Below are 19223 nucleotides of genomic sequence, written 5' to 3' on the forward strand. Positions count from 1 at the left end.
CCAGCAGGGAAACTAGAAGTTTAAAACTGAAGCTGGCATAACTGAAAATGTGCAATCATAAAAAAGCTCTCTCTACCCACTAATGAAGAGGCAGATGATCAAGCGATTTGCACTGTTCTTTCACGAAAAGTAGGAATTATAATCTGGCCTCTTTTTTGTAAATTATCAACATTAAGGATTGCTGCTGATAGAATTACCCCATTAGCCAACCATACTAAGAAAGCTACCTGGCAGGAGCTCTTGAACTCCAAATAGCAGTCTTTCATCATTAATGAAGCATGTCATAGAAAGAACTAATATTAAAAAAAAAATCTCTAGGTGAAGGCCACCATGTCAAGCTGTCCTCAAGTTGACTAGACAGAACAGAATCATCTAGAAAACCACATAAAAGTTGTCAGAAAATCCAATTCCAACATTTTGTTATGTTTTCTGGATCTATTACCGCTGGAAAGTTCTCATAAAGCAGTAAACAAAGAAAAAACTTTATTTAGTCGCTTGTATGTGATTTTTGTTTTCCTGGCTTTATGAGTACTGTTGTTTTAGGTGCTGAAAATATGGTTATGTGCCATTTCATCAATTTTCCATAACATGTGCTTTTTCTAAGGCCGAAAACAATGTGGCTTGGGAATGTAAGGAAGACATGGTAGAACGTTTAAGAAGAGTTTATTGGAACCAGGGAAGGATGAAGAGTAAGTAAATTTAAGGAGTGGTAAAAGTTGAAAAATTATCACAATTTAACTGGAACCATGAGACAATATTTGTCATATTGGATTCTTATTTCATGATTATGTCAGATAGTTTCTAATTGAAGCTAGAGCTTCACAGTGGAAAGAAACAGAAAACAAAAGGAAGAAAAATTCCTCAGTAAATTGTATTGAAAGAAGAAAAGAATTACAAGTCTTTTCGAGAGCAATGACAAGGCTAGCTTATATACTAGCCTCAACTGCCTAACAAATTCTTTTAACCGCCTACAATAAAACAGATCCTCTACAACAACATACACAAACATAAAAAATACAATCACTGCTTTGATTGGTCTGAAACCAATCCTTCCACCTGCCCCCTTAAACCAGACTCCATAGCAGACTTTCCTGTAGTTGCTGAATGCTGAAGCATGGGTGTCACCTTAAGCCGAGCTTATCACACAAATACATAAATCTATCCCTTGGCAGCCCTTTAGTAAATATGTCAGCCACTTGATGCAATGTAGGAACATACCGAATCTCAACATCACCACGTTCAACTTTCTCTCTCACAAAGTGTACATCAATCTCGATATGTTTAGTTCTAGAATGGAACACTGGATTTTCTGCTATACACTTGGCTGCTAGGTTATCACACCAAAGAATAAGCATATGAACACATGGATAACCTAATTCTGAAAACAGAGACTTCGACCATAGAAATTCTGTCACACCTTGTGCCACTGCCCTATATTCAGCCTCACCAACAGATCTGGCTACAATGTTGTCTCCTCCTTTGAACTCCAAACCAATAGGTTGTTGCCAAGGAACACACACAAGCCACTAGTAGAACGTCTAGTAACTTTACACCCTACATGATCAACATCGGTGTACATTGCGAGAGATATATCTTGAGGGTAAGGAGTAAAAACCAGCCCTAAACCAACTGTACCCTTTAGATACCGAAGCAGCCTCTTGCAAGCCAACCAATGTTGAACCTTGGGAGAGGACAAAAACTGACTTAACTTGTTTACCACAAATGCCACATCAGGTCTTGTATAAGTCAGATATTGAAGTGAGCCAACGACTGTTCGATAAAGAGAAGGGTCTGATAACAAATCCCCCTCATCAGTTAAGGAGACACCAGAACTCATAGGAGTGGCACAAGGCTTGCAATCTTGCATTGCAGCCTTCTTTAACAAATCCAGAGTATATTTGGACTAAGTTAGGTAGATACCCGTAGAGTCCCTATAAGCTTCAAACCCTAAGAAATAGTTAACTGAACCAAGAGTCTTGAGCGCGAAATAGATGTCTAAATCCTGGATACAAGCATGCAACCAGTAATCAGAATGTCATCCATATATACCAACACAAACAACACAAAAGTTGGAGTCCTCTTAATGAACAGGGAAGCATCTGAAACAGCTCTAATAAAGCCTCAATCTTGCAAAGCTGACCTCAACTTAGTATACCAAGCCCTTGGAGCTTGCTTAAGTCCATAGAGAGAATTTTTCAAGCGACACACATGAGAAGGAAACTGCTGATGCACAAAACCTTCAGGCTGTGACATAAACACTGCCTCATGTAAATCCCCATTAAGAAATGCATTGTTGATATCAACCTGCTGGATATCCCAGCCAAAGGCGATAGCCAAAGAAAACATGACTTGAATTATAGGAGCCTTGACAACCAGACTGAATGTTTCGGCAAAATCAACCCCAGGTGTTTGGAGAAACCCCTTAGCAACTAGTCGAGCTTTGTACTTAATAATAGAGCTATTTGAATTGTACTTAACCCTGAAAACCCACTTGCAATCAATCAGATTCATGTATGAGGAAAAGGGAACAAGATCCCATGTGTGCTTCCTCTATAGGGAAAAATACTCTTCCTCCATAGCTTTTATCCAATTTGGGTCTGAAACAAGCCTTAGGAAATTGAGAATGCTTGCTTAGATTTATATTGAGCGGGCTTTGAAAATATATACAAGTTCACAACTTAATCTCTTTCCTATAAAGTAGGAAAGGATTTTGAGTAATCTACTCCTAAAATCTAGGAACAATTATCTCCTTAAGATTAGGAGATAAAACAGATATAAAATACAAATTTACAACAATTATCTACAACTTAAACATAATTTAAACAACTTAATATAATTTGATTTAATCTCTTCACCAAGTGTTGCAAAGCTTCCACACTCCTCTTTAACTTAGACTTCTCCTTTCACTTAGAATCCCATTCTTTTCCAACACTCCCCCTCAATCTGGTGAATAGATGGAAGTCATTCATAGCTTGCTAATTAGGGACTCAAAACATGGTCTTGCAACCACCTTTGTCAAAACATGTGCTACTTGATCAGTGGAAGGTATATAGGACAGACTTATCCTCCTCCTTCAGTTTCTCTCTTTATAAAACTTCGGTCTATTCTCACATGCTTCATTTGGTCATGTTGCATTAAATTTTTAATAATACTTATAACTGATTTGCTATCACTAAATACCTTTGTTTGTTGAGATAAAGGCATCCCTAAGTCTTCCATTAGCCTTTCCAACCAAATCACCTCACATATCCCATGAGCAATTGCACGGAACTCGACTTCAGCACTATTGTGAGTCACAACCGATTGCTTCTTGCTTCTCCATGTGACTATATTTCCCCAAACCTTGGTACAATCCCCTGAAGTTGACTAGCTGTCTTCTCTAGAACCAACCCAATCAGCATCCACATAGCCTTCAATTCCCCTATTTTTTCTTAAACATCATCCCTTCCCCCGTGTCCCCTTTAGGTATCTTAGAACATGATGAACATCCCTCATGTGTCTTTGAGTAGGAGAATGCATGTATTGACTGATTATACTAATTGAAGAGGCTACATCTGGCCTTGTTAGTGACAAATAGATTAATCTTCCTACTAACCTTTGATACCTTTCTCTTTCCACCGGAGCATCATCACAATTTTCTTCAACTTTCCTGCCCTTTTCCAAAGGAGTTCCAGCTGGTCTGCAGGCCATCATTCCAATATCCTTTAGCAAATCCATGGTATATTTTCGTTGTGAGATGAATAGGCCTTCTTTGCTTTGGGCCACCTCCACGCCTAGGAAATATCTCATGGTTCCTAGGTCTTTTACTTCAAACTCCGCCTTGAATTGCTTCTTTAGGTTATCAATTTCCTACAAATTATCCTTTGTCACAATAATATCATCAACATAAACAATCAATATAGCCTTTTTTATTTTTTTTTTTATTTTTCAGTGGGTTTAATGAACAAGGTGTGATCAAATTGTCCTTGTTTATACCCTAATTGGTTGAAAGTCATGCTAAATTTATGGAACCAGGCCCTCGGTGACTATTTTAATCCATAGAGGGACTTCTTTAGCTTGCACACACTTCCATTATCAATCGAATGCTCAAAACTGGGGGGAACCTTCATATAGATTTACTCATCCAAATCGCCATTAAGAAAAGCATTCTTAATGTCGAATTGGAAGAGGGGCCAATGTCTCCTCATATTCAGTAGATAATAACACTCGGATAGAATTTAGCTTAGCAACCGGTGCAAATGTTTCCTCATATTCAATCTCATAGGTTTGAGTGAAGTCTTGGGCAATCAATCTAGCTTTGTATCTCTCAATCCTTCCTTCTGCATTATGTTTTATTATAAATACCCACCTGCATCCAATCAGTTTCTTGTTTGGAGGCAGTGGAACAATCTCCCAGGTCTTGTTTCCCACTAGGGCAGCCATTTCTTCCATCACAATCACTCTCCACTTAGGATCACTCATAATATTCTGAATATTTTTAGGAATTTCAGTGCTGTCAATCTTGGCCACAAATCCCCTAAACTGTGGAGACAATTTGGCATATGTTAAATGATTAGACATAGGATATTTGACACAAGACCTTACCCCTTTTCTCAGAGTTATAGGAACAATGCAATCCAAGCCATCTTCCTCTCTAGTATTACTGTCAGTATTGTTTTTGAGTGTAGCAGTCCCCTCATCATTAACCATATTCTCTTTTGATGGACTAGCATCTGAGAGTAATGGTTGGTCTTGCTTTGGTTTTGGTCGGCCTTTAGGTCTTCTAGAGTAAGTAAGTTATCAGCTGTTTTATGTGGGGAAGGATGATGAGGACCAAATTTAGGGCCATAACTTGTTTTCTCATGTTTAGAATGATGAGGAGATTCAGAGGTATGAGAAACATAGGGGAGAACAAAATGTGCAGGCTCAATAAGGGAAGCAACTGGTTTTGCCAGTGTGTTATCACAAGGTGTTGAGGATGCTTCCCCTTGAGAATACACTGGTAGGATAGTATCAATGGGAAAGAAGGAGGGAAGAGGATCAGTAGGGATTGGTTTTGTGCCTGTGATGGGATAAAATGGAAGATCCTCGTAGAAGGTAACATCAGTAGAAACAAAAAATCTGTGATTTGTAGGACAATAGTTATTGTACCCCTTTTAAGAGCGTGAATACCCAATAAAGATGCATGTGTGAGCTTTAGGGTCCAATTTGGTTCGAGATAGAGCATTGTTGTGAACATACACAATGTATCCAGAGACCTTAGGATCAAGGGAAAAAATGTTAAGAGGCATTTGGATACAAAGTGCAAAGGATGCTAAGGGGGGTTTGGAATTGCAAAGTTTTGGGAGGGAAGGCGGTTGATTAAATAAGCGACTTGGGGACAACTTCTCCCCAGTAAGAGCGAGGGACATTAGTGGTAAACATCATAGCTCTAGCCACCTCTAAGAGATGTTGATTTTTCCTTTTAGCTACCCCATTTTGTTGGGGTGTATATGGACAAGAGTTTTGGTGAAAGATACCATGCTCGACCACATAATTTGTAAAATCATTTGAAAAATACTCTTGGCCATTATTGGTTCGAAGGATTTTAATAGAAGTTTGAAATATATTCATAATAAACTTATGAAATCTTTTGAAAATGTTACTAGGTTCTAATTTCTCCCTCATTAAATACACCCAACAAGCTCTAAAATGATCATCGATGAAGGTAATAAACCATCTAGAACCAGTAATATTAGGGCATTTAGAGGGACCCCAAATATCACTATGGATCAAATGGAAAGATTTAGAAGGCTTATACAATTGAATAGGATGATGTGATCTAGGTAGTTTAGCAAGAGTGCATTGTTCACATGAAAGAATCTACTCTTTATTGCTGAAAATATTGGGATACAAAGATTTTAGATAAGGGAAGCTAGGGTGTCCTAAGTGTTTATGCCATAATAAGACTTTGGCATTGGTGGTCACGCTTAGGACAACTTTATTTGAAGAAGAATTAGGGAAATCTCTTGCAAGACAGTAAAGGCTGTCCAACACCTTAGCATTGCCAATCCTCCTCCTTAAGGTTTGATTCTGAAACACACAATAAGAAGGGTAGAAGATTACATTGTAATTCATATCCTTGGTGATTCGACTGATTAATAGTAAGTTATGTTGCAAACTAGGAACATGTAGTATAGAATTGAGCCTGAGTTTAGATATACATACTGTTCCCATTCCCAAAGCAGGTTAGGTGGTTTCATCAGCCATAGATATATTGAGGGAGGAGTTACATAAGATATAATTAGTCATATAACATGTAGAATTTGTCATATGATCTGATGCACCAATATCAACTACCCATATGTTCTTAGAAATCCTTTTAGAAGCTAAGGAGTATTGCTGGGAATTACCTTGCAAGGCTACTGATGTAGTGGCCTGTGGATTATTAGAACTTGATTGGGCTGTACCTTGATTGAGGAGCCTGTACAAGGCTTGTATTTGATCTTCGGATAGGTTCAAACTAGGTTTAGTATTTGCTGAAACCTCTGCATTATATGCAGATCTGGGGCTCTCCTTCTTGGGTCATGGCTTCCAATTTGCTGGTTTGCCATGGATCTTCCAGCAAATTTCCTTAGTGTGATACGATTTCTTGCAATGGTCACATCATATTTTTTTTTTCCCTTCCTTGAGTCTTGGGAAGAAGTTTTCCCTATTTGATAGAGGCAAGGGCTGAGTTTTGGTGTGGCAAAACAGGGTTCGTTTGGTGCTGAAGCATCACTTTATGCTTGCTTTCCTCCCTTCTTACTTCTGCAAATACTTCCTTAGGAGATGGTAAGGGCTTTGTGCCCAAGATTCTCCCTCGAACTTCATCCAATTTGGGATTAAGGCCATATAGGAAGTCAAAAATTCGATATTTTTCTATCATCTTATTGTATTTGTTGCTATTAACTAGAGATTCACAACTGATGGTATAAAACATATCCATTTCATGCCACAATTCCACCAAAACGTTAAAATATTCAGTAACATTGCTCATACCTTGTTTGGTTGTCCTAATGGCAGATCAGATTTCAAAGCATTGAGAGGAATTCTCCAAGTCCGAGTACATCTCTTGAACTGATTCCCAAATCTCTTTTGCTATTTTGTATGTTCTCTCAATTTTAGGCTCCATAGAGTTGATCAACCAAGCCATGCTAGTTGAATTCTCTGCCTCCCAAAGGCCATAGGTGGCTGTCGTGGATGGTGGAGTGAGGATAGATTCGGTTAGATAATTGGATTTGCCCTTGCCCTTGAACGCTAACATTATCGATTGAGACCATTTTCTAAAATTACTCCAATTTAGCGTATGCTGAGTAATTTGTAGAGGGTGGTTATCAATAGGCGTTGTAGAGAGATTTGATGAAGACAGAAGTGGGAGAAAGGTTCTCGGAGAACTGGTGGCTGAGGCTTTCGTTAGGGTTGGATTTGGGTTTGTTTCGGCCATGATCGAAACTAAAAGAAGTCACTGCTGCGCCTGGGCTTTGATACCATGAAACAAACCTTAGGAAATCGAGATTGCTTGCTTAGATTGATATTGAGAGGGTTTTGAAAATATATACAGGTTTACAACTTAATCTCTTTCCTAAAGTAGGAAAGGATTTTGAGTAATCTACTCCTAAAATCTAGGAACTATCTCCTAAAGATTAGGAGATAAAACATATATAAAATACAAATTTACAACAATTATCTATAACTAAAACATAATTTAAACAACTTAATATAATCTGATTTAATCTCTTCACCAAGTGTTGCAAAGCTTCCACACTCCTCTTTAACTTAGACTTCTCCTTCCACTTGGAACCTCATTCTCGTCCAACAGGTCTAAGAGAGCTTGAATAGAATTTGGCTCTAGAGAGCTCACTAAGGCATGAGGAGAAGAAAGACCAATCTATTTTGCTTTTGCCCTAGTAATCATTGGATGAATAGAAGAGGCTGGAGCAGCCTTAGATTTTGTTGGCTTAGCTGGGGCAACAGGCTCAATAGGAATAGAAGAAGAAGAAAGACATGGAGAAGTCTGCTCAGCAAAAGGTAAAATAGAATTGGTGACAGGAGGAAGAACAAAAGAATTTGGTGGTGCTACTTGAGGAGATGAACAAGGAGCTAGACAAGTAGAGTTTAGAATATCAGTTGATAGACCATTAGACACTGACTGATGGGTTGGTGAAGCAGAGAACAACTGAGAGAAAGGAAACTCCTCAGGATTGAAATTAACATGTTTTGACACATAGACTCTACTCGAAAGATGCATGCATCTATACCTAGCTTGCACATGACTGTAGCCAAAAATTATACACTTGGTAGAGTGGAAATTAAATTTGTGCTTGTTATAAGGTTTAAGATATGGAAAACAAGCACAACCAAAGGGTTGCAGCTGCATGTAATCAGGCTGTTTATGATAGAGTTTTTCAAAAGGAGTTTGGAACTGAATGGGTGAAGCCGGTAGCAAATTAATGATATAAACAGCTGTTTGGAAGGCTTTTATCCAAAATTGTAAATGCATGTGAGCATGAGCTAAAAGAGTAAGTCCCATCTCAGTTATATGTCTATGTTTTTGTTCAACAACACCATTTTGTTTGGAAGGCCTTAAGTTTAAATTGAAATTGCGGCTCAACAAATTTTTGAAAGGTTTTAAAAGATAGACAAAGAATCAGATTTTCGTCTCAAAGGATACAACCATGTATACCTAGTGTAAGCATCCACAAACACAATGTAATAACGATACCTCTCAGTAGAAAGAACATGAGTACCTCACAAATCTAAATACACTAATTCCAAGGGACTCTTTGCTATAATTGGACAATTAATAAAAGGAAGTTGATGCATTTTACCCATCTTACAAGAGTCACAAAATGAAAGATTGGTAGTAGAACGAGGAATATTCATTTTATTAAGAATGTGTTGCAATACACGGTAAGAAGGAAGACCCAATCTAGCATGCCATTGCTGACAAACCCTATCAACATAAGCCCAATGCATGCTAGGTGATCCACTAGAAGAGGACAGACTCTGTCCTTTACAATTATTCAATCTAGAAACAAAATACTCATTGGACATCTTTGAAAGAACATTAGATGCCCTGGGAAAAGCAGCCACAACAGGATGGCTAGATGAGCAAGAAGAAACAGCTTGGGAATCAGCATGAACAAATGCTGGTGCAAGCTGATACAGACCATCCTTAAGTGTTCCTCGAAGTAGCACCTAGTCTGAATCCTTATCCTTAATCAAACAACAATTAGAGTGAAACTTAACAACCACAAGATGATTATTAATAAGCTGAGAAATACTAATCAAGTTCTTCTTCATACTAGGAATATGAAGAATGCGTGGTAAAGAAAAAAGAGAAGTAGGGTTAGTCTGAGTAAACATTTGGCTAAGTCCAACATTAGCAATAGGAAGAGTCTTACTGGCCTACTGCAACTTTATCATTGCCACCATAGGGAGAATGGAGAGACAGATTGCTCAAACTGGAAGTAATATGGTTCATAGCATCAGCGTCTACGCACCAAGAAGGGTCAACATGAGGATGAGGTGTTGATGAGTAAACTCGAGACTGTGTTTCTGAAGAGTGGTGAATAGCCGTAGTGAGCCCTAGATGCAAACCCTAGATCAGTCAAGAAGCTCCATTAGACCCATGGAAATCGCTATTAGACTCTTGAGATGTGACAAAGGCCTAAGGATCAGACTGGACAACACCACCTTCTTTACCAAAGGAACTCACATTGTGCTAGAATGTCCTATCAAATCGATGGAAACATCTATCAGTAAAATGGTCGGGTTTCCCACACAATTGGCAGTAAATGCGCCTACCAAAGGTCCTACCTCTACCTTGACCTCCTTTATAACCACCGCCTCGTGCACTAAATTGACCTCTACCAGAAAAATTTCCTCTACTAGAACTACTTCCTCCTCTAGACAGTTGTGGGGCCACGTTAACATGCACAATTACAGAATCACAGTCATGTACAAAGGACAAATTAGATACATGCTTCGCTACAAGTCTTTGTTCATGCATCAGTAGGAGATATTGAACCTTTTCTATACTGATTTCATCCATTTGATATGTAATCAAGCTTATAACAATTTCATAATCATCATCCAAGCCATGTAAAATTGCCATTAACAAATCTTTATCATTAAGAGGCTCTCCAATAGCCGCTAAGGCATGACCTATAGTCTTAATCTTCAAGATATAAGCATTTATGGACAACTCATGCTTCTTAATAGATCTAAGTTGTTGCTTTAACTGAAAAGACCTAGCAACAGTCTGTTGAGAATACAAGTTCTCAAGAATTGTCCATACCTCAGTCGCTGACTCGCAGTGAGTTACCTGGCTGAGAACATCCTTGTCTATAGTAGAGAATAACCATCATAAGAGTAGCTGATTTGACTTAATCCAGCTAAGATACTTTGAATTAACAACTGGCTCTTCATGCTCGGACGCGATGTACTTAGGAGGTGGTGTGGCCTTGTTGATGAAATGCAACGGATCAAAAGCCCTAATTGTGGCCAAGATCTGCACCTTCTAATAGAGGTAATTTTCGGAATCAAGCTTAGTAGGAATGAAATTAAAAGCCTTTGCTACTGTTGAAAAATCAGATGCAGTGGCCGAGGACAAAGTTGATGTTAAAAAGTTGTCTCGAGTATAGGATAAGAAGATCAGTGAAAGCAGTGCATTTGAGGGTTAACGAAGAATTAAATATGAGTTTATATCCCAATCTATAATTAGTGATAGTTGGGGGGGGGGGGTTAAACTGTAAATATGTTTATGTCTTCATTGGGATATCCGCGTAGTCTATAAATAGAGGGGCATGGGGTGTGTGTGCGACACAATTCATTTTCATTCTCTATGTTTGAGTGCAGTGTGTGAGGAAAGATTCATGTCCAAGAAAGTTCTTTGTAATCTCTAAGAAGATTGTACTCGGGTGGGATAGAAAGGGAAGAGAGTGATCAAGCATCTTCTCATTTCTATTGTTATTGAGTGCAATTTCATTATGAGAGAAAGGCCAGGAAGGTAGCTTTGTGATCTTGCAGGATGAAGGATTGTTGTACTCGGGTATAGAAAGAGAAGGGCTGCCATTGTACTAATAGGTTTAATCAATAAAGAAAGACTGCTTTGTGGGGTTTGGACACTGGATGTAGGGTTGCAACTGGTGCAATCCGAACCATGATAAGTTGCGCGTGTTCACTTGTATGGTTTGGTTGTTTCCAGTCATTTAAATTATGTTCTTGTTTTTCAGTTTATTATTTTTGTTGTTGTTTCTTGTTTCGACTAAGAGTGAGAGAGATTGACATTGAATTGAGAGGATCCTAGTGCTCCTAATCTTAACAGTAGAAGAAGAATGAGGCAATGATGGAGAGGTAGAATTGCGAGAAGCCATTGAAGTTAGTTGATGGTTTTTATTCCATGAAGCGAGAGCTTCATAGTGGAAAGAAACAAAAAACAAAAGGAAGAAAAATTCCTCACTAAATTGTATTGAAAGAAGAAAAGAATTACAAGCCTTCTTGAGAGCAATGACGAGGCTAGCTTATATACTAGCCTCAACAGCCTAACAAATTCTTTTAACCGCCTACAATAAAACAGATCCTCTACAACAACATATACAAGCATAAAAATACAATCACTGCTTTGATTGGTCTGAAACCAATCCTTCCACACTAATTATATCTAATTATTTTATTATACATAGTGCTTTGTCAATGAATTGTATTTTTATCATTTCAGTTTTCTCTGTATATAAGGTGTAGCAGTGACCAATGTATTCTGATATTGGTCAAGGCTATAGGTCCTATTTGGTTCTAGATAGATTTCATCAAGTTTACATATCAGTTTCTAAATTTTAGGTGAAAATCCCATCTGGGGGTAGCTTTATAAAATCCATATCAAGCCATGTAATGTTTCTAATTGTATGGCAACCGCGTTCTTGACAATTTGAAGATTTTAAACTCTCTCTCCCTCCCCCCTCCCCTTTTTGCCTTTTTTGTCTATAAAATTCGACCAGGTCTATCTCAAAGTTTCCCCTGTCCAGTAATTCCTACATCATGACAACATCCCCCCCCCCCCCCAAAAAAAAAAAAAAAAAAAAAGAGTCTATTTGATCCTTGTGCCTGAAGAAAACATATCATCTTTTTTTGCAAGTACAGTTCTTAGCTTTAAATGGACCAAAATTCTCTCTTCTTCACTAATCTCTTAAAATATTACTCTTTTATTACAGCTTTTGAAAGTTTAACTTTCCCCTTTTCTGGTCAATTTTTGTAGGCCCCTAAACTAATTAAAAGCAGCTTGAAACTAGTTTGCTTTGCTGATATGTGCTTTTGTAGGCTCCTAAACTTTAAAAGCAGCTTTAAACTTTCCCAAATTTTGTACTTACTACTTGCAGGACAGTGTCCCCTACGTTCTTCCTAAGTAGACATCCCTAAATTTTCCAACTTTATCTATTTCTCAACATTTTGCAAAGCTCTTGAAATTAAACTAGACTTTGGAAGACATATTAATCTACCATGTGTTCAAACAATAGGTTTGACAAATTTCTGTGATTTCCTAAAGGCACCTATAAGATATGTAAACGTTATCCTGGAAAGTTGCGGTAACCTATGTAAATGAAGGTCTATCTTAATTTTCTTAAGCTTGACATTTTCTTTGGAAGTTATTTATTTATTCATCTTTGATAATGTATAGAAATGATCCTGTTTTAGCTAGCAAAACTTGAGAAGGAAAATTTGTTAGGCTCCCACGGTTTGTGATATATGATCCTTATTTATGAATTGAATTCTTTTTCCCCTCTTCAATAAGAGTTAATGGAGTCACTGTTTTGTGCATAATGTATTTTTTGCATGATGCATTTGACTTGCCTAAGATGTGAAGTCAAGTTAATTGAAACCTGATATGGCATTCAGCTCCTTTTTGCAACACCTTCTGAGAAAAGAAGGGAGAAATATAAACTTGTGCCTCCATTATAAGTGTATTGTGGTGCTCTCATTAACAGTTGTTCCTATTTGATATTATGTTTTTGGAGCTCTTGGATTTCTTTGAGATGGTAGGATATTGGTGGGGACTTTTTTAAGCTTTGAGAGAGGCAAAGCCTTTTCCTTTTCTTCAAGTCTGTTAAAATGAATATGAATGATATGGTGAGTTGTATGGTTTATGTCTGATCCAATTTATGTTCCAGCTCAGCTTTTGCCACAATCTATCAGTGTTTTTTATTTATTTTTTGCTTCCTGTGCTAAATCTATTTGACTTTATTTATTTATTTATTTTCTTCATTCTGAATGTTTGTACTTTTCTTTGTATCTATCATTATTTTATCAGATTAATTTTCTGGTTCACAGATAACTGAAAGCTGGTAGAATTCATTGTGTGCAGGACTTTGACCCAGTAAGACATGTTCTACAGAATGTCCCTTCTGAGGAAAATGATATAGCTTATTTTGAGGAAAAGGTAGCATGGAAGTCTCCTTTTTCCCTCACATCTATGTTTTAAAAAAAAGCTATTTAAGTTTACCTCTTTCTGAAGGCTATTATGTCCTGTCTCCCTTCTCCATACCCATGAGGATTTTTGGATGTCCCACTGAAATTTGAGCTTTTATGCTTTATAGATTTGAAACTCCATGCTATTTCCTCTGTCATTTGTTTTCATACTGAAGGGATGCACAGACTCTGCCTCTAGTTACTCTTTTGATTTTCCATGTTTTATGCAGTTATTGCTCAATCTGTTACTTTTACACATTATTACTTGTCTCCATCTGTTATTTCCTGCATTTTTGGAAAGTTGTTCAAAACCATACGAATTATCCTATCAGTTTTTCACTGAAACATTTCACTGACTTATTTATTATCATGGTGACTGTTGATACCTGCATTAACCTGCCTGCTTACTAAAATGTATTCCTCCTATAGTGGACTTGTTTCTAATAAGGTCAATCTATTAGTTTTACACATCATTACCTCTCTCCGTCTGCTATTTTCCTGAATTTCGAAAAGTTGTGCAAAATCATACCAATTATCCTAAGGGGCTTTTTACTTGAAAGTTATGCTGATTTATTTATTATTATCATGGTGACTCTTGATACCTGTATTAAGCTGCCTGAGTACTAAAATGTTATGCATCCAATAGTGCAGGGACTTCTTTTCTTATAAGGTCAATCAGAAACTAAAGTTAATGGGTAGTTTATAAATTCTTAAATCATTTTTCTTGTACTCAAGAATATATGATACTGATTCAATTCTTAATGGATAAAGGAAAGCATTGATTGGGGTTTATTTGGTTCAATTGAAGGCCTACCATTTCATTAGTAGATCTTTTTGTTCTTTTCTTTTTTTTTTTGGGTTAGGTAAATGGGATCTTTTTATTCTTTTTTATTGATGATATAGCTAGCATCATGAATTCCCTTGGACAAAGTACGATCTGCCAACGGAATTTGATCTGTTTTGATTGTTATTGGTTTGTGAGATCTCTTTAGGTGGAATATTTGTTTAGACTGATGATGGACCAGACACTAACTTCCCTGGTACTTGTGCTTGTCATATTGATTGATAAGATCTATGTACTCATTATTTCAGTAGTTCATGCATATTATTGCTGTTGACACATTCAGTCTTCGTTGATTAGTTGGAGGACATGTCCATGACCTATTGACTCATGTTTGACCTTCCCTGGAATATTTCTTTGTGTTCTTTTCCTTTCTCACCTCTCTGTCTCTCTACTCTGCTCTTTGTTATTTTTTGTTGTGTTATTTTTTTTTTTCCTTTCTGGGAGGGAGTTTGGCTGATCTTTTTAGGTATGTGCTTGTTGAGGGGTACCATTTTGTATCCTGTTACTTACACAACAATCTGTTTTCCATGCTTTTACAGGCTGCTCTTAGATTAGCACAACTGGATAGGATTGCTGAACGCTTATCCCACCATGTTATGGAGCATCATGAAGAAATGGGTAATGTTCTTGTCAAAGATCAGCTACCTTTATTTGGTTGTTTTTTAAATGCTTATATTTAGTTCCAAGTTATTTCCAAATTATGTTTGAGGTTTGGTTTAATATCCATCCTGCAATTGATGTATAAATTGCAGTATTTTGTTAGACTTCCTTGCTAAGTCCTTTTTATGTTCCTGGTGTACTTCAATCCTTTTAGCACTAGACTTCTAAAAGCAATAAAATACTTGCACAGAATTATGTCATATCTAATGAGGTCATATCTTCTCAGTATATTAGTTTTATATTTAATGTGCATTTTCTTTCTGATGGATGGTCATTTTAGCGCCTATTTACAAGAACAAAGGATGTTCAAAATTGTGGTAATTGTTAGCAAGTTTGCCTTGAGTAGGCCCCAGGAGTCAGTGAAGTAGTAAATGTGTCAAGCAGCTGGTTTAGTTAGGCGGTTTTGTTCCAATGGTAACTTGTTTATTTGGGGGTAAAACCGGTAATATCTAACCCGGTTATGATGTATAGATCAGTCCGCCCTTTTATAGTCTATAAATAAGAGGGCAAAGGTTAGTCATTTGACAACATGATTAGACAAGTGCATTCTGTTGTGAGAGGAAAGGCTAGAAAAGTAATAGTTTGTAATCTCGGAAAGATCAAGAAGTGTACTCGTGTGTAAGGCTGTGTACTGATTCATTCAATTCAAAGGAAGACTACTCTTGAGGGGTTTGAAGGCTGGATGTATGATCATTCAATCGAATGATTTGAACCAGGATAAATTAGTTGTCTCCGCATGGTTTGGTTTATGTTGTCAGTATTTTTCATTACTGTTTTGTTGTTCTTAATTGATCCAATACATCTGTGCGCACGCTGCATTTCCAATTCGGTATAATTGCAATTCTAATGCTCCTTGGTTTAACAAAAATTATAGAGGAATCAAGTTAATGAGTCACACTATGAAACTTTGAGAGAGAGTGATTGAGCAAAGGTCAAGAAGAGAAACCAAGGTATCTGAAAATCAATTTGATTTCATGCCTGGTAGGTCAACAATGGAAGTTACATATTTGTTGAGGCGCCTAATGGAAAGGCATGGAGATAACTAAAAGGATTTACATATGTTGTTTATAGATCTAGAAAAAGTTTATGTAAAGTGTCTAAAAAAGTCTCATGGAGGGTTTTAGAGAAGAAAGGAGTCGGAATTGCTCATATGCAAGTTATTAAAGACATGTATCATGGAGTAGAGACAAGTTTCAGAACATGTAGAGGAGATATTGAAGCTTTTCCAATTACAAGGGGATTGCATTTGGGATATGCATAAAGTCCTTACCTGTTTTCCATAGTAATAGATGAACTTAATAAACATGTTCAAGTAGAGGTGGAATGATGTATGCTATTTGCTGATGTTGTAGTGATGGTGATGAAACAAAAGAAGGCGTCAATACTAAGCTCAAGTTATTGTAAGAATATAAGTCTGGATACCATTAGTTTCTCAGTGATAGTAGCTTGCCTACCATTCCTACAATGTTGAAGAGCTGATGCATTCTTTTCCATGAGAATGTCAAAAAAATATGGCATCACTTCACTGTGCGCCTTGTGATTGGAAGTTTCTACCTTTTGATAATTATCTGTTTTGTTTTGGTTGACTTCATTTACAACATTAATCTTTAGAATGTAATAGATGACTTAATTTCATTTAATCAAGCAGTATATCATCATTTTATATATTTGGCTTGAGGAGTCTCTTTGACTTTGTTGCGCTATTGCTTTATTCTCTTTTCTGTTTCTTTCTTGTTTTATTTACCTATTTATTTTGGCTTGAGGAGTCTCTTCTATTTTCTTGCTATTATTTTGAGTTTCTGGATTTTGTCATTTGTGCTGTTTTTTTGAGAACAATCAAATCTTTCAGCCATTAGTATGTTTTTTTTTTTGTGTGTGTGAGTAGCCATTAGTATGTTTCACTGTTCGTGTATACCTTAAATGGGTATCAGTTGTGACCTTTTGTTGGTGTTCTTTCCTGAATGTTTTGGCTTATTAAAATATATTTTTCAGGACCCAGTCTTACCCTTTTCCTCATATGTGTTATAGTTGTTTCAATGGTATTATTATACTGGATGAAGCTTTGTTTTTCCTTTTCTGGGAGGAAGAGGATTCCTTGCCTTTTTGCAGTTGAGATGTGAATGCACTTAGTTTATATTACTTGGTATCAACATGTGTGATTTTTTTTTTTTTGGGGCCAGTGAAGGGGATGCATTTGGTGAGGGAATTGGAGAAAGACTTGAAGGTGGCAAATGTGATTTGCATGGTAAGCGGGTGATGGTATTGTAGTTGAAATCACCGTCAGATTTGACTGGCAGTCAATTTAATACAACTGAGATATTTCAATTATCCTATTTAATTTATTCATTTTCGGTAGTGGTATTTCATTTATTAATGGGTACTTTACCTTAATAAAGTTATGGCTTTCATTACTGTTGTTCATTTGGCATCACAGAATGGGAGAAGGCATTTAACCTCCTCGAGGAATGAGGTATCAAGGGATCTTATTGTCACAACAAGTTCCAGAAAGAAGCAAGTTCTTCTGGTATTCATTCTTTGTTTCCCAGACACTCTGGCAAATCAATCTTTATTTTTTCTCTTTTTCTTTTTCTTTTCCTTTTTTCTTTTTCTGTTGTTTTCCATAAGCATAGGATTGCTCTAAGAGAAGATATTTTTGAGGTATCTAATGGTTTTTGCAATAATTTGATATTTTCCAATTTTATCCCTAGGCTAATGTTGTTTTGTGGGAAATTTTACTGGAGACTTTCAAATTGATAGTTGTTCATATGAATATCTGTTCATATGCCCTTTCGGTGTTTCTCTCGCAAGATTATATCAATATCTGTTCATTGTATCAGAAGCTTACATTATCTTTTGAGATGCCTCAATGAAGTCTTTCTGTAAGTTCTTGTTGCTCCTACTTTGTGTGAGCATTGAGAAACCGTGTTCTGTTATAATTGCATATGATATTTTACTTTAGCTGAGATAATTGCATTTTTGACTATAACGGTAAATGTTTCTGTAACTTTTAAGACCTTGGATTGACTGCCAAGTAAGTCTGCAATTGCTAAAATGTGCTAGATGCTTCTTTCTTGCAACCAAAATTTAAGGGTAGAATGTTGTTTCCTGTTCTTATTAGTTTATCAAACTGCTTCTTTTCTTCTCTTTCTTTCCTTTTCTTTTCACAGCTTGGGATAAGTGTTGAAGATGTTATTTGATTATGGGGAATGCATTTTTACTAATCACAAACTATAAAAATTATTGACTGCAATTTCTCAGTTATTGAATGATTAAGAGGTTAGTTTGTCATTGATTGGTGTTGCACGTAATGCTGCTCAGATTCTATGCTGAATGCCTGCCAGCTTGTCTAGAGTTGACCTCATGCTTAACATAATCACAGGAATCTGATAAAAATTGTTTCCCTGAACCATATGTTGCAACATTCAGGACATGCTTCCAGTTTTAACTGAGCTTCGTCATGCATTGGACATGCAAGTGGCCCTTGAAAACCATGTTGAGGAAGGAAACTTCTTTAAGGTTGGATGTTGAATTTTTTGGTTCTGGTGTGTGAAATATTGCAGTTCAATTCTCCATTCTTTACTTAGGTTGCATATAATTTGTTGGTTATAGGTTTTCTACCAAAAATTGTTCACCAAATACTTATTGTATTATGCAGGCATTCCAAGTCCTATCTGAGTATTTGCAAATTTTAGATAGTTTTTCTGGGCTTTCAGCTGTACAAGAGATGAGCCGTGGTGTTGAGGTGAAACTTTAAAAAACTATTTATGTTTCTTTTGTCTTGCCAGGGGTACATGAAAGCCATCTTTAAGCTTTCCTTTGACAATGATTTGACCATGGGACTGACCATCTATTATATTTTGTTATTTCACTGTTTGCATGCAGCAGTTGTTTATGTTGTGGGCCTTTTTGTATTATTCTTGCAGGTTTGGCTGGGAAAAACTCTTCAAAAACTGGATTCACTTTTATTAGGGGTGTGCCAAGAGTTCAAAGAGCAGGGCTATATAACTGTCAGTACATTAGTATCTTACTTTTCTATGGGATAATAGTTTTCTCTCTGAAATGTTTTTTCATTGTGCCCTTCATTTCCAGAGGCATGATTGAACTGATTACCGGTTATTGTTGGTTCAACTGGCTACTGTGTAATATTTTGTTGAGTACAAAACCTTGTTGTGATTTATGTTTTTTATACTTCAGCCCAGAAAGTTCTTCCTGTTTCATTTTATTTCTCGAGCAAACCAAGATTTTCTGTTATTTT

The 19223-nt window shown here is 36.8% G+C and overlaps 1 protein-coding gene across 2 annotated transcripts in view; it reads left to right on the forward strand.

Moving 5' to 3' along the window:
• The window catches only part of LOC127802681 (uncharacterized), a 69081-nt gene that overhangs the window by 3049 nt on the left and 46809 nt on the right, over nt 1-19223 (forward strand). For both annotated transcript variants that reach the window (XM_052338640.1, XM_052338647.1), the window contains 7 exons: nt 13361-13435; nt 14848-14926; nt 17149-17213; nt 17403-17492; nt 18395-18484; nt 18624-18710; nt 18892-18975. In XM_052338640.1, coding sequence (XP_052194600.1) covers nt 13361-13435; nt 14848-14926; nt 17149-17213; nt 17403-17492; nt 18395-18484; nt 18624-18710; nt 18892-18975 — 570 coding nt within the window. The remainder of the gene's footprint in view (nt 1-13360; nt 13436-14847; nt 14927-17148; nt 17214-17402; nt 17493-18394; nt 18485-18623; nt 18711-18891; nt 18976-19223) is intronic.

The sequence above is a fragment of the Diospyros lotus genome, chromosome 1 (assembly GCF_014633365.1).
Source record: "Diospyros lotus cultivar Yz01 chromosome 1, ASM1463336v1, whole genome shotgun sequence".
NCBI classification, from domain to species: Eukaryota; Viridiplantae; Streptophyta; class Magnoliopsida; order Ericales; family Ebenaceae; genus Diospyros; species Diospyros lotus.